This window comes from Protomyctophum bolini (genome assembly GCF_963924005.1).
Source record: "Protomyctophum bolini genome assembly, chromosome: 23".
NCBI classification, from domain to species: domain Eukaryota; kingdom Metazoa; phylum Chordata; class Actinopteri; order Myctophiformes; family Myctophidae; genus Protomyctophum; species Protomyctophum bolini.
The window spans coordinates 29,239,358-29,262,750 of NC_137884.1; the positions used below are offsets into that span (position 1 = coordinate 29,239,358).

At 44.4% G+C, this 23,393-nt stretch overlaps 1 protein-coding gene across 1 annotated transcript in view; it reads left to right on the plus strand.

Moving 5' to 3' along the window:
- Nucleotides 1–23,393, plus strand: part of LOC308311030 (thyrotropin-releasing hormone-degrading ectoenzyme-like) — a gene marked incomplete at both ends in the record, with an annotated part of 87,326 nt that overhangs the window by 63,153 nt on the left and 780 nt on the right. The window contains one exon of the mRNA XM_080757527.1: nucleotides 22,429–22,517. Coding sequence (XP_080613653.1) covers nucleotides 22,429–22,517 — 89 coding nt within the window. The remainder of the gene's footprint in view (nucleotides 1–22,428; nucleotides 22,518–23,393) is intronic.

Sequence of the window (23,393 nt, forward strand, 5' to 3'; positions counted from 1 at the left end):
CATATCTGTGGTTCTGGTTAAAGTCCATATCTGTGGTTCTGGTTATAGTCCATATCCGTGCCTCACACTGGTTCTGTCCCGTGAGTCCAGTCATTTTTAACAGTAGTCCGACTCCAATGTAATCATATATAAACTGGCAGAATGAGATCGGTCCACTCATTGCATCCAGACCACGGCTGATGCTTTTGTACCTATTCCAGGTGAATTGTACCTATTCCAGGTGAATTATTCCAGGTGAATTATTCCAGGTGAATTGTACCTATTCCAGGTGAATTGTCCCTATTCCAGGTGAATTATTCCAGGTGAATTGTCCCTATTCCAGGTGAATTATTCCAGGTGAATTGTCCCTATTCCAGGTGAATTATTCCAGGTGAATTGTCCCTATTCCAGGTGAATTATTCCAGGTGAATTATTCCAGGTGAATTGTCCCTATTCCAGGTGAATTATTCCAGGTGAATTATTCCAGGTGAATTGTACCTATTCCAGGTGAATTATTCCAGGTGAATTGTACCTATTCCAGGTGAATTGGTGCTGATATGCTGGTGTTGGTGAAATCCCTCTAGGTTTCTGTTGAGAGGCGAAGTGATGTTTGTCATTTCAGAACGTTGACATGCAAGCGATTAAGAGCGTCTCATGCAACATTCTATATCCCTGCGGTCCTAAAACCGAACCGGTATTGAACGCAGCTCGTGTTTTGGCCCTGCAGGTATCCTGACTGGCTGGCACACTCTCAGCTCTTTCTATATCGCTTTTCTTTTTCTATATCTAGAGCAGGGGTGGGCAACTTTGATGATGGAGAGGGCCACTAAATAGTTCCACACTCACTCCAGAGGGCCACACTGCATTGTCGTAGCAAAAATAGCGGATCTACTCATAGAGATTATATATTATATTATATTTGCTTATAGATCAGCTATTTTAGCTATATTTGAATTGAAATCCTGAATATTCTTTTGCTGATTTTGAATTGGAATCCTGAAAAGTAACCTTTTTTTTTATCTCATTTCAAATGCATTTAGTTATACTTATGTTAACCAAATACATTGGACATAAAAACAACATTCTAATCCTAGTAATTATAGCTGAAATCAATCATTTCTGAAATCAATAATTCACCTAACTATAGTATTCTGATATTAACCTTAGGGCCGCATTAAGTGATGGTGGGGGCCGCATGTGGCCCATGTATGATCTAGAGCATGCATGGGCAACTGGCGGCCCCGGGGGCCACATGCGGCCCCCACCTTCACTTAACGCGGCCCTCTGGTTAATATCAGATTACTGACATATTCATTTCCAAACATGCAAACATGACCCGCTTTAATTAATTTAATTACAGTCTTATGTATAGCTTAATGACTAGTATTAAAATGTTGTCTTTTTTTTTCTTCGTCCAATGTATTTGTATTTACTTCATAAAGTGAACATAAATATACCTAAATGCATTTGAAATTAGATAAAAAGGTTACTTTTCAGAATTCCAATTAAAAAAAAATAGCAAAACACTATTCAGGATTTCAATTCAAATATAGCAAAAAAATAGCATTTTTTTTCTATACGACAGTAATATGCACCCTATGTGTGGCCCCTCTGGAGTGAGTGTGGAAATATATCGGCCCTCTCCATCGTCACAGTTGCCCAGCCCTAATCTAGAGGGCAGAGATTTGTCCGTTTTCCGTTGCAGAGTGAATAAGTGGCTGACATATTTGTTATGCGTTTTAGGTCAGGTTATTTAGCCCCGTTAGGCGCGCGTGTGCTTTTCTGTTTGTCTCTAAGGGATTGTTTGCGTTTGGTTCCTGAGATAGATTGTTGTTCTGACACTTTTAAATGTGATTTCTTGCCTTTTTATTTGGCTGACTGGGGGAAAAATCAATGTGTGGGACATTGGCTGGGCAGCGGAGCAGGTAATGAGGTGACTGATTGCAGCGCGCCTCCGGGAAATAAATAAATAACACTTGTCCCTTAATAACCCATTCTGACCTGAGATCAGATTCTAAACATGTTCTTCTTTACATCCTGACAGTTTTCATTCTGACCCGAGATCAGATTCTAAACATGTTCTTCTTTACATCCTGACAGTTTTCATTCTGACCTGAGATCAGATTCTAAACATGTTCTTCTTTACATCCTGACAGTTTTCATTCTGACCTGAGATCAGATTCTAAACATGTTCTTCTTTACATCCTGACAGTTTTCATTCTGACCTGAGATCAGATTCTAAACATGTTCTTCTTTACATCCTGACAGTTTTCATTCTGACCCGAGATCAGATTCTAAACATGTCTTATAGTTCTATGTTAGTCGCTCTTCGATTAAAAAAAAAAAAAAAACAGACCTACAAGCTCGTGGCGCGCCACTCGGTGGCGCGCTATGAGCTTGTAGATCTGCTATTTTTCATTAGCTAAAGCACGACATGATGCTAACACCAAAATGGGTACCCACCCAAAATGTGTTAAGCCTGGTATATATATATATATATATATATATATATATATATATATATGCTTAATGGCGTGGCTGTGTGGCACAGCGGAAACAGCAGATCTACAAGCTCACAACGTGTCGCAGACTGTGACATGTTTTCGGTGCGCCACACAGCCTGGCTTCGCGGGCTCATGGGGGGGGGGGGGGGGTGGCTGTCTTTTTGCAGGAGGATAATTTGTACTTTTGTTTTAGCTTTTGTTTCTTTATTTTTTTGTAGCCATTGATCAGAGATGGGTTTTTTGTTTTTTAGTAATGTATTATTTCTGAGTGTCTCAATAGAGGTGATTTGGTTTTAGTTATAAGCTGTTTCTCTTTTTTGTTACTTTTCTGTTTTTTAAGACTAATTATCAAAATGATCTTCCTTTTTTCCCCTCCCATTTTTGTTGTTGTTAAGCACATAGCTTTTTTCAGAAAAACTGTCAGGATGTAGAAGAACATTTTTTAGAGTCTGATCTCAGGTCAGAACGGGTTAAGCTCTGTCCTACTCCTCCCATTGAGCAGGCTGTGCCTACCCCGACCGTAGGTCAGGAGATGGGGGTCAAATAAATGCATATGAATGTGTTGGTCCTACAGACACAGCCCTCTACGGTGGATAGACGGTACTTTAGCCTTCCAGGCGCCCGGCGGTTATGCCGCTTTTCATTTTTGCAGACAACGATCAGCGTTGGTGAAATTCAGTTTGGGGTTTTCTTTTTTTACACATTACCTTTTCCTGGTGCTTTAATGGAGGTGCTTCTGTCTCCTCTAATCTTTTCCCTCTCTTTCTCTTTTTACGGAATGTCTGTCCGTCTGTTCTGTCTGTCTGTCTGTCTGTCTGTCTGTCTGTCTGTCTGTCTGTCTGTCTGTCTGTCTGTCTGTCTGTCTGTCTGTTCTGTCTGTCCGAGGCTATAGTCTCACTGATCAGTATGTTGACAACATACCTGTACAATGGAGTCAATGGAGGTGCAATCAGCCTCAAACCTGGCATCAAGTCATAGATTATCTTTCTATGCTTTCTCTCCATCTCTCTCTGTCTCTGTCTCTCTCTCTCTTTCTCCATGTCTCTCTGTCTCTCCATCTCTCTCTCTGTCTCTCTCTCTTTCTCCATGTCTCTCTGTCTCTCTCTCTTTCTCCATGTCTCTCATTCTCTCCATCTCTCTCTGTCTCTGTCTCTCTCTCTCTTTCTCCATGTCTCTCTGTCTCTCCATCTCTCTCTCTGTCTCTCTCTCTTTCTCCATGTCTCTCTGTCTCTCCATCTCTCTCTCTCTGTCTCTCTCTCTCTTTCTCTATGTCTCTCTGTCTCTCTGTCTCTCTCTCTCTCTCTCTCTGTCTCTCTCTCTCTTTCTCTCCATCTCTCTCTCTCTCTGTCTCTCTCTCTCTGTCTCTCTCTCTCTCTTTCTCCATGTCTCTCTCTCTCTTTCTCCATGTCTCTCTCTCTCTTTCTCCATGTCTCTCTGTCTCTCTCTCTCTTTCTCCATGTCTCTCTCTCTCTTTCTCCATGTCTCTCTGTCTCTCTCTCTCTTTCTCCATGTCTCTCTCTCTCTCTTTCTCCATGTCTCTCTGTCTCTCTCTCTCTCTCCATCTCTCTCTCTCTCTCTTTCTCCATGTCTCTCTGTCTCTCTCTCTCTCTCTCTCTTTCTCTCCATCTCTCTGTCTCTCTCTCTCTCTCTCTCTTTCTCTCTCTGTCTCTCTCTCTCTCTCTCTCTCTCTCTCTCTCCATCTCTCTCTGTCTCTCTCCATCTCTCTCTAATTGAATTTCTCGCCTGTCAATCATTTTGATGTAAATATCAGAGGGGAACTGCAGTTGCTAGGCGGAATATTGATTTCCCAGTCGCCCCCGGCGACATACGGCTATTATGGGATTGGCAAATTACACCGAAGCTAATAGCTAATTATGATGCCCCCGCTCACCAGGTGGTGAGGACACACACACAGGCGCACACAGGCGCACACACACACACACACACACACACACACACACACACACACACACACACACACAGACACACACACAGGCGCACACACGCACGCACACAGACACACACACACACACACACACACATACGCACACACACAGTGCACACACACACACACACACACACACACACACACACACACACACACACACACACGCGTACACATAAACGTACACATACACGCACGTGCGCGCATACACACACGCCTATACGCACGTGTAAACACAGACATGCGCATGCACACACAACACCCAATACACACACACACACACACACACACACACACACACACCAAATGCGTGCACAAACAATAGTTCCTTGCATCAGTACGCCAGTAGATGCACACACAGACATCTCTCTCCTCCACACATACAGACTCAATACAAACACTCTCTATTTTTACATCTCATTATGCGCAGCGTGGATGGGGAGGCGACAGGCTCCTCCACAAACCGCCAGGCGACAGGAAACACAGCGTGGATGGGGAGGCGACAGGCTCCTCCACAAACCGCCAGGCGACAGGAAACACAGCGTGGATGGGGAGGCGACAGGCTCCTCCACAAACCGCCAGGCGACAGGAAACACAGCGAGAATAACATATTATATAGAAACCCCGCCGTGGAGATAATAAAACTAATGCACATCATTTACAATTCAAAAGTAAAAGTGCAAAATGCAACAACACGTGCTCACTGTCACCGTGGAGCAGGCTACAACGGCTACAGTCGAGTGCCAATCGATATTGACGCATTTATTTTGGAGAGGTTTCCTCCATTTCCTCCTGTTTAAATTTCGACCTGTCCCTTAATCTTAATACTCCCTGTACTACATACGTAGGATAATTTGAACATAAGTACTTTTTTTATTAGCACATGCATTCCATATATTCCATATTAGAGTGTCTAATACAGAGTCTGTCTGTGTGTCTGTCCCGCTGTTACTGTATATGTGGACCTGGCCCCTTTTGTGCCCATATATGGAGCTGAGTGATTCGTTTGTTGATGCAACACTTTTGTGCCCATATATGGAGCTGAGTGATTGTGTTGATGCAACACACTCCATATTTGGACGTATAGCGGGACAGACAGACAGACAGACAGACAGACAGACAGACAGACAGACAGGCAGACAGACAGACAGACAGACAGACAGACAGACAGACAGACAGACACACACACAGACATGATCTGCTAGGTCTCATAGTAAGTGCTCACCGCGTTCGCAAAAACATACTCAACTGCTCCACCTGCTGGTTGATTTCAGTACTAAATCTCCAATAATTCGCTAAACCAAAAACTTAGTTTTCAGGAATCTGACTAAAACGAACCGGTGCTCCAATGGATACAATTACGACATCATTAATTGTGTCACTATAGAGTTAATACTCTGCGTCATTTAAATATCATCCTACAACAGGTCGTTAAGAGGAAGCAATCTGATTGGTTGAAACGGTTTCTAGCCCGTGATCAAACCAGCACCGTTCACCGCCTAATCAAAACAAATAATTCAGCCGCTCTGTTTTCCCAGAGCGCTATAGCAAACTGGGTGGCTAGGCTAGCTAGTTTCTTTGGACATTTGTGGTCGTAGTGACTACATCTGTCATTAAAAAAAATATATTTTTTCAGCGATTTTCTTTGTTTTTACGTGATTATTGCCACTTCAGTGATGCTGTGCGGAACTCGACTTCCGTCTCGTTCCTGACCGCATCCCTGTCGTGGCAATAATCACGTTAAACAACACCCTCTCGTGTAATATTGCTTAAATAAAACCCACAGACACACCTGACCAGTTTCACTTACTTTCTTTTTTATTTTTATTTTTATTTTTTGAAATACAGAAAAATACAGTTGTGAGCCTGTAGAATGGCTACTTTCTCTACCTGTGCGTGTCACCGTTGTATATTTCTGTGTGTATGTTTCTCTGTGTATGTTTCTGTTTCTGTTTCTCTGTGTATGTTTCTCTCTATATATATATATAATATATATATTGTGTAAAGTGCCTGTAAGGGACGTTTTCAAATGACTGTTATAGTTTTAGTAAAGGGTCTGTGCATAATGGAGGAAGGGTCACGGTGAAGGTGCAGCTCCAATTGGACAAGGGAGCCCTTTAAAAGATGATGTCATTGTGTTGTTTTTTTACTCACTGAGCTGGAAAAGACACAGCTGTTAATAATGAGGTGGGGGTGGGGGGGGGGGGGTATAGGTCATTGAGGAGAGTTTGCTGATGTGTGAGATTGTATATTTTGATGGTTGTGCTTTCTGTGAGTTCAGAATGAATTGGGACTGCTTATTTTATTTTGCCTATCTAGTCATCAGTGGTGTAAAGTGACTACATTTACTCATTTACTCCAGCACTGTATGGTGCTTGAGTAATACTAGCGCCAGTAGGTAATACTAGCGCCAGTAGGTAATACTAGCGCCAGTAGGTAATACTAGCGCCAGTAGGTACCGTTAACGGTACCTACTGGCGCTAACTATCCACGTGTACATACCGTATTGACAAACCGTATATATTTTAAGCTAGGCTAACGTTACCTACTGCTGCTATCCACGCATACTTACCGTATAGACAACCGTATACTCTAAGCTAGGCTAACGGTACCTACTGGCGCTAACTATCCACGTGTACGTACCGTATATACAACCGTATATGCTCCATAATATATGAAAGCAGCGACCTCATGTTTATACCTTTTTAGCATTGCTGCTCCGGTTAGTACTGAGAGCCTCCGTCCGTCCGTCCGTACCCACCAGCTATGGGATTAATCTTTTAACCCATTCTGAACGGGAACCCATTTTGGTGTTATAGCATCATGTTATGCTTTAGCTATTAAAATAGCAGATCTGCTATTAAAATAGCTATTAAAATAGCAGATCTGCTATTAAAATAGCAGATCTACAAGCTCATAGCGCGCCACCGAGTGGCGCGCTACGAGCTTGTAGGTCTGGCTATTTTTGAAAAATCGAAGAACGACTGACATTTTTAGAATCTGATCTCAGGTCAGAATGGGGTTAATCAGCAGACCAGTGTGTGTCCTAGTGGAAACCTCGTATGAATCTGATCTCAGGTCAGAATGGGTTAAAATCCCATAGCTCCATTGAGCCTTCATTATAACAGGATTTCCAAAGCGCTGAATCTCTCAAAAGGTTCCGAGCGCTGGTCCATGGTGTTACACATCCAGCCAGCGGGCGCGCGGGGGGGATTAAAGGCCAGTATGGTGCGTGTCAGATGTTCCTCTGGAAGGCGAACGGCGCGGCCAATGGCGCGGCGACATGCTCATGGGAGCTGTTGGGCTCTCTTAACCCGTTCTGCGCGGGAAGCCCTTTTGGTGTTATAGCATCACGTTATGCTTTATAGCTATTGAAAAATAGCTAGATCTACAAGCTCGTAGCGCGCCACAGAGTGGCGCGCTACGAGCTTGTAGATCAGGTCTGCTATTTTTTGAAAAATCGTGAAATTGTGCCTCAAATTTGGAATGTATTTTTTTTTCAGAACGCATGTTTTTAACTCAAATCTTTGCTTCTGGGGAGGGGGGTCCCTGGAACAACATGTTTTCAGATGCGGGGTCTCGGAGGCCAATTACAGATCATTTTTGGGGTCCTTGACATTAAATATTGAGTGATATTATAGGCCTAGAAACATAGGGTATTTCAGAAAACTGTCAGGATTTAGAAGATTTATTTTTTTCCAGGCCTAAATGGGTTAACCCATTCTGAACGGGAACCCGTTTTGGTGTTAGCATCATGGTATATGCTTTAGCTATTGAAAAATAGCAGATCTACAAGCTCATAGCGCGCCACCGAGTGGCGCGCTACGAGCTTGTAGGTCTGCTATTTTTGAAAAAAATCAAAGAACGACTGACATTTTTAGAATCTGATCTCAGGTCAGAATGGGGTTAATCAGACCAGTGTGTGTCCAGTGGAAACCTCGTATGAATCTGATCTCAGGTCAGAATGGGTTAAGGTCTCATGGTTAGGGCTATGCTGGCTCTGGAGTCAAAGCCATGGAGCCAGCAGGCCGCCAGCCGTAAATCAACTGTGAGTTTGTATCTCTTCGCTGAGCACATGTAACTGTTTTCTATTTTTTCAAATCATTTTTAACCCACGATTTTGCGACCCAGTTTTTTTCCACCCAGTGCCAATTAATTGTCTAATGTAATCCTGGGCGCTGCACCCACTTCCACTCCACTTCCATCTCACAACTATTGCACTTTTTGCGAACGCAGTGAGCACTTACTATGAGACCTAGCAGATCATGTCTGTGCGTGTGTCCGTGTGTCCCCCCTTTGTGCCCATATATGGAGCTGAGTGATTTGTTTGTGATTTATGCAACACACTCCATATTTGGACGTATAGCTGCTTTGGGGACTCCTTATTATGGTTATGGCTAAGTTAAAAACTTAACTTAAATAAATAATAACTTAAAAATAAATCTTAAAAAAACCCAAATATGTACGAGCTGCGTTCGCTTCCCGCGTTTGCGCGTCTTACTGGTTACTCTACTACAATTAGAGTTACTTTGTAGATTTGGATTATTATTTAAAAAACATACATTATATATAAGTAACCGCTTCAGCCCTAAATACAATACAGTTTATACATTGGAAAATGCCTACATTCTGCATAATGTATTCTACTTGTGGTATAACTAAGTACATTTTGATACCAATACTCTTGTACTTTTAACTCGTGTATACAATTGTAATCCTGGACATTTTTACTTGTAACAGAGAGAGAGAGAGGGAGAGACAGATGGAGAGAGGGAGAGATAGAGGGAGAGAGAGAGAGAGAGAGAGATAGAGGGAGAGAGATAGAGAGAGGCAGAGAGAGAGGGAGAGGGAGAGAGAGAGAGAGATGGAGAGAGGGAGAGAGGGAGAGAGAGGCAGAGAGAGAGAGAGAGAGAGAGAGAGAGAGAGAGAGAGAGAGAGATAGAGAGAGGCAAAGAGAGGCAAAGAGAGAGGGAGAGGGAGAGAGAGAGGCAGAGAGAGAGAGAGAGGCAGAGAGAGAGGGAGAGGGAGAGGGAGAGAGAGAGAGAGAGAGAGAGATAGAGAGAGGCAGAGAGAGAGAGAGAGGCAGAGAGAGAGAGAGAGAGGCAGAGAGAGAGGGAGAGGGAGAGAGAGAGGGAGAGAGAGAGAGAGAGAGAGAGATAGAGAGAGGCAGAGAGAGAGGGAGAGGGAGAGAGAGAGGGAGAGAGGGAGAGAGAGAGAGAGATGGAGAGAGGGAGAGAGGGAGAGGGAGAGGGAGAGAGGGAGAGAGAGAGAGAGGCAGAGAGAGAGAGAGAGAGAGAGAGAGGCAGAGAGAGAGGGAGGGAGGGAGAGAGAGAGGCAGAGAGAGAGGGAGAGAGAGAGAGAGAGAGGCAGAGAGAGAGGGAGGGAGGGAGAGAGAGAGGCAGAGAGAGAGAGACATGCTGGTGTTACTGCATTGCTACACAAACAGTCAATATTGAACCAGAACTTTGGCAACAATACAGACAACACCTGCTAGCTGCACACACACACACACACACACACACACACACACACACACACACACACACACACACACACACACACACACGCCCACGCACACACACCATAGGGCGTAAAATCACACTGAGAGGTGCAACTATACTTGTATTGTGATGCTTACTGTATATCTACTGCAGTGGTACAGTATAGGCGACCTTATCGGCACGGGGAGGTTAAGGGAGATTGATCACTGGGAGATTGATTGATCACTGGGAGATTGATTGATTACTGGGAGATTGATTGATTACTGGGAGATTGATTGATTACTGGGAGATTGATTGATCACTGGGAGATTGATTGATTACTGGGAGATTGATTGATTACTGGGAGATTGATTGATCACTGGGAGATTGATTGATTACTGGGAGATTGATTGATTACTGGGAGATTGATTGATTACTGGGAGATTTATTGATCACTGGGAGATTGATTGATTACTGGCACACTTACAGTGAGTAATGCCACTGTGAGTGTGAGAGAGAGAGAGAGATTTCTCTCTTTTAAAATTAAAACATTAGTCAGTTAAACTATGTCCACTCATTGTACAAATTACATCCTGCACATAATTGTACATTCATCACATTCCGGCCAATCATATTTGGCCACTTTTCTGTCATGACTTTCTATCCTCACTTTTTAAGCCCTCAGCCAATCAAATCATCGCTATGGGGTACACACGCACGGGGCCTATTTGTTCATTTGTGACCACATTTGACTGGGAGACTGCCATTGGATTTTTTTGAATTTTTGTTTTTTCATTTCATATCAAAGCAGGGAATCATAGCTTCAAATTGACATATTGGTTGTTCAGTTTGACCCACCAGTTCTGGAGATATGGCTTATAGAGTAATGTCTGGCAGAGAAACAGCGAGTTGAGAAAACAGGCTTGAAAGGTTCACTTCTGTGGTCTCTAACATTACACCTAGCTACATGTTTAAGCATTTATTTCATATTTACATGTCTTCTGTGGTCTCTAACATTACACCTAGCTACATGTTTAAGCATTTATTTCATATTTACATGTCTTCTGTGGTCTCTAACATTACACCTATAGCTACATGTTTAAGCATTTATTTCATATTTACATGTCTTCTGTGGTCTCTAACATTACACCTAGCTACATGTTTAAGCATTTATTTCATATTTACATGTCTTCTGTGGTCTCTAACATTACACCTATAGCTACATGTTTAAGCATTTATTTCATATTTACATGTCTTCTGTGGTCTCTAACATTACACCTATAGCTACATGTTTAAGCATTTATTTCATATTTACATGTCTTCTGTGGACTCTAACATTACACCTATAGCTACATGTTTAAGCATTTATTTCATATTTACATGTCAATTTCAGCTCTGACACGCTCTAGTATGTGAAGAGTCTGCCTGTGCTAAAAAAATAAAGTTTTTCTCCTCTGGTGAAAAGCTGGCATGTGCGCGATGGCAGTCTCTCAGTCAAATATGGTCACATTTAAACCTATTCAACCTATCTTCATTATAATAGGTCCTCAGTAATAATCATGATAAAATGGAACCATTTTTTTCTACTCTGTGTCTCATAGGAGGGCTGTGGGCAGTTCAGAAACCAGTCTGTGTCTCATAGGAGGGCTGTGGGCAGTTCAGAAACCAGTCTGTGTCTCATAGGAGGGCTGTGGGCAGTTCAGAAACCAGTCTGTGTCTCATAGGAGGGCTGTGGGCAGTTCAGAAACCAGTCTGTGTCTCATAGGAGGGCTGTGGGCAGTTCAGAAACCAGTCTGTGTCTCATAGGAGGGCTGTGGGCAGTTCAGAAACCAGTCTGTGTCTCATAGGAGGGCTGTGGGCAGTTCAGAAACCAGTCTGTGTCTCATAGGAGGGCTGTGGGCAGTTCAGAAACCAGTCTGTGTCTCATAGGAGGGCTGTGGGCAGTTCAGAAACCAGTCTGTGTCTCATAGGAGGGCTGTGGGCAGTTCAGAAACCAGTCTGTGTCTCATAGGAGGGCTGTGGGCAGTTCAGAAACCAGTCTGTGTCTCATAGGAGGGCTGTGGGCAGTTCAGAAACCAGTCTGTGTCTCATAGGAGGGCTGTGGGCAGTTCAGAAACCAGTCTGTGTCTCATAGGAGGGCTGTGGGCAGTTCAGAAACCGTCTGTGTCTCATAGGAGGGCTGTGGGCAGTTCAGAAACCAGTCTGTGTCTCATAGGAGGGCTGTGGGCAGTTCAGAAACCAGTCTGTGTCTCATAGGAGGGCTGTGGGCAGTTCAGAAACCAGTCTGTGTCTCATAGGAGGGCTGTGGGCAGTTCAGAAACCAGTCTGTGTCTCATAGGAGGGCTGTGGGCAGTTCAGAAACCAGTCTGTGTCTCATAGGAGGGCTGTGGGCAGTTCAGAAACCAGTCTGTGTCTCATAGGAGGGCTGTGGGCAGTTCAGAAACCAGTCCGTGTCTCATAGGAGGGCTGTGGGCAGTTCAGAAACCAGTCCGTGTCTCTTAGGAGGGCTGTGCGCAGTTCAGAAACCAGTCCGTGTCTCATAGGAGGGCTGTGGGCAGTTCAGAAACCAGTCCGTGTCTCATAGGAGGGCTGTGGGCAGTTCAGAAACCAGTCTGTGTCTCATAGGAGGGCTGTGGGCAGTTCAGAAACCAGTCTGTGTCTCATAGGAGGGCTGTGGGCAGTTCAGAAACCAGTCTGTGTCTCATAGGAGGGCTGTGGGCAGTTCAGAAACCAGTCTGTGTCTCATAGGAGGGCTGTGGGCAGTTCAGAAACCAGTCTGTGTCTCATAGGAGGGCTGTGGGCAGTTCAGAAACCAGTCTGTGTCTCATAGGAGGGCTGTGGGCAGTTCAGAAACCAGTCTGTGTCTCATAGGAGGGCTGTGGGCAGTTCAGAAACCAGTCTGTGTCTCATAGGAGGGCTGTGGGCAGTTCAGAAACCAGTCTGTGTCTCATAGGAGGGCTGTGGGCAGTTCAGAAACCAGTCTGTGTCTCATAGGAGGGCTGTGGGCAGTTCAGAAACCAGTCTGTGTCTCATAGGAGGGCTGTGGGCAGTTCAGAAACCAGTCTGTGTCTCATAGGAGGGCTGTGGGCAGTTCAGAAACCAGTCTGTGTCTCATAGGAGGGCTGTGGGCAGTTCAGAAACCAGTCTGTGTCTCATAGGAGGGCTGTGGGCAGTTCAGAAACCGTCTGTGTCTCATAGGAGGGCTGTGGGCAGTTCAGAAACCAGTCTGTGTCTCATAGGAGGGCTGTGGGCAGTTCAGAAACCAGTCTGTGTCTCATAGGAGGGCTGTGGGCAGTTCAGAAACCAGTCTGTGTCTCATAGGAGGGCTGTGGGCAGTTCAGAAACCAGTCTGTGTCTCATAGGAGGGCTGTGGGCAGTTCAGAAACCAGTCTGTGTCTCATAGGAGGGCTGTGGGCAGTTCAGAAACCAGTCCGTGTCTCATAGGAGGGCTGTGGGCAGTTCAGAAACCAGTCCGTGTCTCATAGGAGGGCTGTGGGCAGTTCAGAAACCAGTCCGTGTCTCATAGGAGGGCTGTGGGCAGTTCAGAAACCAGTCTGTGTCTCATAGGAGGGCTGTGGGCAGTTCAGAAACCAGTCTGTGTCTCATAGGAGGGCTGTGGGCAGTTCAGAAACCAGTCTGGGTCTCATAGGAGGGCTGTGGGCAGTTCAGAAACCAGTCTGTGTCTCATAGGAGGGCTGTGGGCAGTTCAGAAACCAGTCTGTGTCTCATAGGAGGGCTGTGGGCAGTTCAGAAACCAGTCTGTGTCTCATAGGAGGGCTGTGGGCATCTCAGAAACCCGTCCACCAGTGACATCATCGATGGGGAATACAAGCTAATAGAAACCGCAGGCTTTCTAGTCCTGAAAAGTTGTAACGCGAAAATGGAAGCCATCGTTCTCACTATGATAAAAATCTAAACATTTTTTTTTGAAGAAGAAACTTCTGCCTATAGTGTCATAGATGTTTCTTCTGCCATAGTGTCATCATAGATGTTTCCATAATTGTGGCACTAATTCGTATGAAAGTGCTAAATGGGACATTTTGACAACTTTTTAACATAGCTCATCGTTTTCAGCAATTTATTTTCCTATCGGGGGAAACACTGATTAGAAGTACATTTCCAGGGGGCGCATGAGATGAGACCCCGTTCTTTTTCCAGTGAGGAATACAAGCTGATGGAAATGATAGGTTTTCTACTCCTGGAAAGTGTGCATGCTACAATTTAACCTCCTTTTGGTGTTAGCATTATGTTATGCTTTAGCTATTGAAAAATAGCAGATCTACAAGCTCATAGCGCGCCACCGAGTGGCACGCTACGAGCTTGTATAGGTCTGCTATTTTTGAAAAATCGAAGAACGACTGACATATATAAACTTGGCTTTTTTCAGAAAACTGTCAGGATGTAGAAGACATTTTTTTTAAATCTGATCCCAGGTCAGAATGGGTTATGCCATAATTCTGGCATTATATACACTATATACTGTATATATATATATATATATATATATATATATATATATATATATATATACGTACACACTACACACACACGTCTGCAGAACTGCCCACAGCCCAATAGTATACTTTATAAAATGTCACTTTCTACCACTGTCCGTCACTACAGTATGCAAGGTTTCAATAGTTAACGTGTAGCATCGGCCTCTTGTAGTTTTTTGCGCTGGTCAGCATCTCGCCCACGCTGGCTCCGCATGGGGCTGTAAATGCATCGCTCCCAAAGTGAACTTTTTAAGTAAGGCACCAAATATAGATAAGAGTCTGAACTTATCTTCATAAAAACGTGTCAGTGTGGGACCTAAGGGCAGTTATTACATCATTTGGGGAGGGAGGGGGGGGGGGGGGGAGAGAGAGAGAGAGAGAGATTATTCATTTTGATTCAACTTTCTGTAGTTTCAGCAAATCATACTAGGTCAGCTGCCATATCTTTTCCTTAACAGCTTTTTATATTTTTTAGGCATATTTACGAAATGAGGGTGCGGTGCGGTGCGGTACAATGCGGTGCGGTGCGGTGCGGTACAGTACAGTGTTGCATTGGTACCCCACCGTCCACCCAAAGATTTTTCAGGAGCACAGGAACCACAGACTAAAGAATTTAAAAAAAACATACCGGTATGCATATTAGAAAGACGGTATCTGTCACCATTAAAAAACACTACGCCCCCCCCTCACGTATTGGAAGGACAGTATCTGTCACCATTAAAAAAAACTACGCTCTGACCCAAGTCTCCTGAGGAGAAGTCTGAGGCATGTCCTGGACGCGTTATTACCACCAACGTTCAAGGATGTGTTTACAAAACACATTGCTGCTTGCACATTGCTGTTGTTGCTGCTTAATTGTCGAGAGTAATGGATACATGTGCGCGATACAGAACAGTCCAAACTATAGTTGTGTCAATACGGCTGTATCAACAGAATATGTGATAGTTATATATGGGGGGCCTCATATTTGATCTTGTAACGGGCCTCCAGATTCCTCAGGCCGCCCCTGAGTATAGATGACGAAATGACCGCGAGTTATTTTGGAAGTGAAATATCCCTTTATTAAGTTTGTTTGGTCTGCAAGTCACCTTTGTGATCCAAATAAATACTGTAGATATGGATAAATCAATAACAATGATAATGACATTACAACAACACAGTCATAGATCACTAAACAACAACAATAGATAGAGAATACATAGAAATACAACTTGCCCATCAGCCAATTAAATAAATAAATAAAAAGACTGGGCAAATTTAATTTCCCTTGGGATTTCGTTCCAATCCTCCACCCCCTGTATATTTAAATGAGCTTCTTACCTACCTTATTTTTTATAGGTTTGGTGGTTTAACCCATTCTGACCTGAGATCAGATTCTAAACATGTCTTCTACATCCTGACAGTGGTCTGAAAAAGCCATGTTTCTATGTCGGTCGTTCTTTCGACTTTTCAAAAATAGCAGATCTACAAGCTCGTAGCGCGCCACTCGGTGGCGCGCTATGAGCTTGTAGATCTGCTATTTTTTCAATAGCTAAAGCATAGCATGATGCTAACGCCAAAAAGGGGGTTCCCAAGCCCAGAATGTGTTAAGATCAGCTACACTCGCCCCTGTATTCCAGCTATGGGACTCGTTAAGATACGGGAAGTAACCTTTAAAACATTTCGGGCATTTTTCTTTTAACATTTTATGGGTCCATATAATGAGTCTCAGTTGTTGCATTCTGCCTTCCACTGGAAGCCAATTTAACCCATTCTGAACGGGAACCCATTTTGGTGTTTAGCATCACGTTATGCTTTAGCTATTGAAAAATAGCAGACCTACAAGCTCGTAGCGCGCCACCGAGTGGCGCGCTACGAGCTTGTAGGTCTGCTATTTTTGAAAAAAATCGAAGAACGACTGACTTTTTTAAATCTGATCTCGGGTCAGAATGGGTTCATCAGACCAGTGTGTGTCCAGTGGAAACCTCGTATGAATCTGATCTCAGGTCAGAATGGGTTAATTATCTGAAATGATTATCGAGCGTCGCAGTCCCGCCCCCCCCCCTCGAGAGAGACCCGGAAAATAAACCCCCGTTCATTTTCCCCTCATGGACTTTTCAGAAAGTATTTATTTAAAGACGTTTATACGCCGCGCGGACACAAAGACAACTCTTGTCGTGACAAATCATGACAACAAAACACCATTTTTCGGGCTGAACAAATAATTAGAAAGTATAAGACAACGGCAGGTTACGACACTTTTTTTTGTTGTTTTTCTTCTTTGTAATTATTTGTTTTGGTCCAAAATATTGTGTGTTTGTTGTCATGATTTGTCACGACAAGAGTTGGCTTCGTACGACGCTTAAAAGGTCTTTAAATAAATACGTTTTGAAATGCCTATATGGGGAAAAATGCATTGGGATTCATTTCCTGGGCCTGGCGTGGTCATGAAAGGGGGCGGGACTGGGCCTGGGCGTCGTCATGAAAGGGGGCGGGGACTGGGCCTGGGCGTGGTCATGAAAGGGGGCGGGACTGGGCCTGGCGTCGTCATGAAAGGGGGCGGGACTGGGCCTGGCGTCGTCATGAAAGGGGGCGGGGCTGGGCCTGGCGTGGTCATGAAAGGGGGCGGGACTGGGCCTGGCGTGGTCATGAAAGGGGGCGGGACTGGGCCTGGCGTCGTCATGAAAGGGGGCGGGACTGGGCCTGGGCGTGGTCATGAAAGGGGGCGGGGACTGGGCCTGGGCGTGGTCATGAAAGGGGGCGGGACTGGGCCTGGCGTTGTCATGAAAGGGGGCGGGACTGGGACGCTCTATCTTGAGATGTATATTAGTATATATATTATATATATATTTGCGCCGAGGCGGGTTCTTGGGGCGAGATAAAGAACTATACCCTCATTCATATATTTATTTTCCTGATGTTTGTAGTTTATTACTTCGGTATATTCTTAGATATGCCACTGTACCAGGTCAGGCAGGTGTAATGGCTGTAAGGGCGACTGTGGCTCAGGAGGTAGAGCAGGTCGTCCAATGATCCATGGGGTCGGCGGTTCGAATCCCGGCTCCTCCTCCTCCTCCTGTCTACATGTGGAAGTGTCCTTGGGCAAAGACACTGAACCCCACATTGCTCCCGATGTGCTGGTTGGTGCCTTGCATGTCGGTGCACAATCGGTGTATGAATGTGTGAATGTAATGCAATCTATGTAAAGCACCTTGGATAAAGGCGCTATATAAATGTAGCCTGGCTAATAAGCCAGACTCAAATCACACTGTCGTCGTGTGGTATTTGAGTCTGGAGATGCTGTCGTGTGGTATTTGAGTCTGGAGATGCTGTGTGTGGTATTTGAGTCTGGAGATGCTGTGTGTGGTATTTGAGTCTGGAGATGCTGTGTGTGGTATTTGAGTCTGGAGATGCTGTGTGTGGTATTTGAGTCTGGAGATGCTGTGTGTGGTATTTGAGTCTGGAGATGCTGTGTGTGGTATTTGAGTCTGGAGATGCTGTGTGTGGTATTTGAATCTGGAGATGCTGTCGTGTGGTATTTGAGTCTGGAGATGCTGTGTGTGGTATTTGAATCTGGAGATGCTGTCGTGGTATTTGAGTCTGGAGATGCTGTGTATGGATCTTGTTTCCCGGGGGGGGGGGGCGGGTTCAAACATTTTCTCTTTCACGCAATTGGTCAGAGCTATACTGTCAGTCAAAAGGCCTCAAGCATTGAACGTCACTGTACCAAAGCCCGCCCATAATTATTGCATACCGTGTCCCGATTGGCCACACCAGTTTTCTGGTGTATAGGAAATGGGCGTATACAATTGAGCCTCTCCAGACTGTAATTCACGGGCAGGCCATTTTCTTATGCTAAACGGCTGATTCGGTCTGGCTTATTAGCCAGGCTAATATAAATGTACCATTTAATCAAAGTGACATTGGACTAATGCTGAGGCCAGCGTCCTCATAGAGGTTCTGTCTAGGAATTTGGCGATCCTATAGCTAGAAACATCCACGACAGTCCTGTCGTGGATCTTGCCAATAACTGAATGAGCCATATCGCTTCACTGGTCATGTTCTGGTCTAGTGTGCAACCTAGATTATGTAACGGATGTTTTCTCCTGGAGTTTAACTCCGTTACTTTAGTTTGGGCCTTATTTCTGACGTGAAGTTGCTTGTTTTTCGAAACCGCCGACCCAGGGATCATTTGACGGCCTGCTCTCTACCTCCTGAGCCACGGTCGCCCATGACTGTATAGCATAGTCATCGTCGATAACCTGCAGGCATCGTCGACGATAACCACCGACAAACTCTTATCGCAGCTAGGGATGGCCAAATGGAAAGATTGTATTAACCGGTTACCGCCAGGACTTGCCGGCTAATTAACCGTTAGCCGTTAAGAAAAAAAAAGCGCTGTTTTGCGCATAAAAAATAGACAAATACACCGTTTACACGCGGCCTGCTGTCAATCAGTGCACTAGTGCGTTGGCTACAGTCTTCTACACGGACACATCACACATGTATCGCGGACCGATCAGGAAGGATTAGGGAGAGAGAGAGAGAAAGAAAGACGTGTTGAGAGAGCGTCTCTCTAACGCGCGCGCGCGCGAGAGAGAGAGAGAGAGAGAACGTCTGAGAGAGAGAGAGAGAGAGAGGGGGGGGTCCCGTTAGCAACAAGCTAACAGCATACCGGACCCGGTACGTTCGTTCTATGATCCAAAAAACGACAGAGCGATCTGCCGTTTAATGAACCAAGTTAACGTTCGTTGCACGAAGGGCAGATCTGCGGGCGCGCAATGCTGTGTGTGTGTTCGTCTTTTTTTCTTTTTCCCTCCTGCTTCCACAGTCCACTACATGCAGTTGTTTTGGTGTTTTTGTTTTGGGGGAAGTAAGTCACGGCACATGCGTGGTTGCACTGACAGTAAAGGTGGAAAGAGGGGGGGTGTATGTGTGTGTGTGTGTGTGTGTGTGTGTGTGTGTGCGCTTGGTGCTTTGGCCGCGGTGCCCGCTCTCGGCGCTTCAAAATAAAAAATATATTTTTTTATCGGTGAACCATTAGCCGTTAGTGTTGTCGGTAAACAAATTAATAAACGGCTAACGGCTAACGGCTATCGGTTGGACAACCCTAATCGCAGCATAAGACGTGCTAACGTGATCCGGAGGGGAGAAGAATATACAGTGGGGTTCAGTTGGTTAACCCATTCTGACCTGAGATCAGATTCATACGAGGTTTCCACTGGGACACACACTGGTCTGATTGACCCATTCTGACCTGAGATAAGATTCTAAAAATGTCAGTCGTTCTTCGATTTTTCAAAAAATAGCAGACCTACAAGCTCGTAGCGCGCCACTCGGTGGCGCGCTATGAGCTTGTAGATCTGCTATTTTTCAATAGCTAAAGCATAACATGATGCTAACACCAAAACGGGTTCCCGGTCAGAATGGGTTAAGTGCACAGTGGTACTATGATACTATCACCGTCTCCATCATCTGCATGCGTCCCTGTGTATTGTTTACTCAAGCAGAAAAGGGTTGACTTGACAGTGCACTCACATCTTGCACTCAGAGCGGCTCTCCGTTTACCTGAGAGCTACATATTTAACCCATTCTGACCTGAGATCAGATTCATACGAGGTTTCCACTGGACAGCACACACCGGTCTGATTAACCCATTCTGACCTGAGATCAGGTTCTAAAAATGTCAGTCGCTCTTCGATTTCTTTCTAAAAAATAGCAGATCTACAAGCTCGTAGCGCGCCACCGAGTGGCGCGCTACGAGCTTGTAGATCTGCTATTTTTCAATAGCTAAAGCACGACATGATGCTATAACACCAAAATGGGTTCCCGTTCAGAACGGGTTAAGAAAAGTACAGAAGCCAGATATCTTCGCTGTCGCATGGAGACCTCGGAGGAAAGGCTAAAAGATAACTTCACGTTAAACTAGGATCCAATGCAGTTATCATTTAGTCGCAGACTCTCGTTAATAATTGAAATATGGAGTTGGGTTCCTGCCCGACAGACAGCAGCAATTATACCGTGATAAATGTATATTCCCTTCAGTACAGTAAAGAAAAAACCTACTCGACACATGAATATATATGAAGTATTTGTCATGACGGTGGTTTGGACCCGGCAACGGTGTGTGAGCTGCATCACTTTCTACTTTTCTAGGTTTGCTTTCGGGGCCAGAATACTTTGCATCTCCACAGTTAGACTTTAGGACCATTTGTTTGAATTCTTGAAATGTATGTATGAATGTCCTATACTCAAACGCATATAAATAGCCAATATATACAAGCGATACACGGAAATTGCAGACCTACACAAGCTCCACCTGTTCATGGATGCATGGATGGTGAAGGATATTTAAGCAATGTTACACGAGAGGGTGTGGGTTAACGTGATTATTGCCACGACAGGGATGCGGTCCGGAACGAGACGGAGTCGAGTTCCGCAAGCATCACTGAAGTGGCAATAATAACGTTAAAAACCACACCCTCGAGTGTAGTATTGCAATTCTACCACAGTTACCCTTAAAACTATTAAAATCGCTGAAAGAATATATTTTTTTAATGACAGATGTAGTCACTACGATCACAACCTTCCCAAGAAACTAGCTAGCCTAGCCACTGAGTTTGCTATAGCGCTCTGGGAGAACACAGCAGCTGAATTCTTTGTTTTGATTAGGTGGTGAACGGTGCTGGTTTAACCCACGGCTAGGAGGCTGTTTCAACCAATCAGATTGCTTCCTCGAAACGACCTGTGGTAGATTCTGTCGTCTGTAACAAGCCACCGCTGCGGTACCAGGAGGCCACTTAATGACGCGCTTTTAGATGCGAAGTGAGATTTGTGGTCGGAATGGACGTCGGTTCCAACTCCCCCGTGAAGGTGTGTGTTCACTGTCCTCGCCCACCTATGAATGAACGGCTTCCAGCAGCGCTGAGCACCAGGCAGACAAACCGAGGGATCTGAAACAAGGCAGGGAAAATAATAAACTCCACACACCGGGTAATGAGTTCCCATTTGCAAAGATTTATTAACGGGGGCGAGTGATGCTTTCGCTGAAGCCAGGCACTACCTCATACGTCTGAGCCTTGGGGGCTGGAAATGTCGTCATCATTTTTCGACCGTGGTTCGAGATCATGGATTTCACAACGCCAAGCCAGACTTTCCGGTCCTTCATTACCATCCCCCCAGTTCCTGCTTTACTGATGCCTGTGTCCCTAGCGATGACATCATGTGTCCCTATAGCGATGACATCATGTGTCCCTATAGCGATGACATCATGTGTCCCTATAGCGATGACATCATGTGTCCCTATAGCGATGACATCATGTGTCCCTATAGCGATGACATCATGTGTCCCTATAGCGATGACATCAGAGGGAACGACAGTTTTCTACCTCTGGTCTGCTTTGAGGCAGGACTCCAGAGAAGAAGGGAAGATACCAGTAAGACGCGCAAACGCGGGAAGAGAACGCAGCTCACCTCATTGTCAGCTCTGTAGGAGTGGCCGGAAAACTGTGTTCTTCATGATCCGAGTTGTCTTTGTCCGCGGCGTAACCGTCTTCATATAAGTACTCTTTGAAAAGCCTGTGGAGAATCATTTCCTGGGCCACTCGTCGTTCTGAAAGTAACTAGAACTATAAAAAGTGACTTGTCCAAAATAACTGCAACAACACAGTGCTTAATTAACACATTAATGTGTGAATTACTTCCATGATCAGCGGCAATTATCACCTCAATCATCACGTTCTTTTTCCCCCACATTTTCTTGGATGTTACACAACGTATATACAGTATATATATATATAATATAGTATGGCATGTTAGATTAGAACAAACACGGTCCCTGAATAGCAGATGTACAAGCTCACTGCGCATCACTTCGCACCGCACCGCCTGCTCGTACATCAGATATTTTTGAACATTTTGAAAGAACTGTATAGTAGTGTGAGAAAAATACTGATCTAGAAGGCATGGTCTTAACGTGTGTGTGTGTGTGTGTGTGTGTGTGTGTGTGTGTGTGTGTGTGTGTGTGTGTGTGTGTGTGCGTCTAGCTCTGTGTGGCAGATCCCGCTCTCTCTGACTCTTGGAAATTCAACCAGCACCTTTACGGAGACTCTCTTATGGATTCATAATAAGACAGGTAACACACACACACGCACACACACACACACACACACACACACACACACGCACACACACACACACGTTGCAGTCCCTCCCCCTTTCATGACGACGCCAGGGCCCAGGAAACAGTGTTATTTTTGGCAGCAAATTTCTTTTTTTGTTTAGTCATAGTCTTTGGACTGAAACTTCATTTAGTTTTAGTCACATTTTAGTCACCTGGAATGTTTTAGTGGTAGTCTAGTTTTAGTCGACTAAATGTCATAAGATTTTAGTCGACTAAATCTACAGTTGATTTAGTCGACTAAAATGTATTTTGGAGTGTATTTTTTTGTGTTTTAGCACTTGCTGAAAATGCTATTTTCAGCATGCAACCAAGTGTAAATATGACTTCTACTGGATCTCTTGTCCACTAATCCCTTCCTGACATTTTAGTCTAGTTTTTATTTGTCGACGAAATCGTCAGAATATTTAGTCTTAGTTTCCATTTGTTTTTTTCAGTGGAAAAAGGTAGTCTACGAACATTTCTCGTCTTTGTTTTAGTCGAAGAAAACAACACTGCCAGGAAATAATTCCCAGTGCATTCTTTTTCCGTAGATATTTCAAAGAGTATTTATTTAAAGACCTTTTAAGTGTGCAATCAATGACAACAAACACAATATTTTGGACCAAACTAAATAATTACAAAGAAGAAAAACAACAAAAAAAAACCTGCCGTTCTTTTTCTTCTTTCTAATTATTTGTTCGGCCCAATTTGTTTGTTGTCATGATTTGTCACAACTCCAGTTGGCTTCGTACAGTACGACGCTTAAAAAGGTTTTTAAATGAATTATTTTTAAAATGTCTATAATAATAATAATAAAACTTTATTTGTATAGCACCTTTCATGACATGA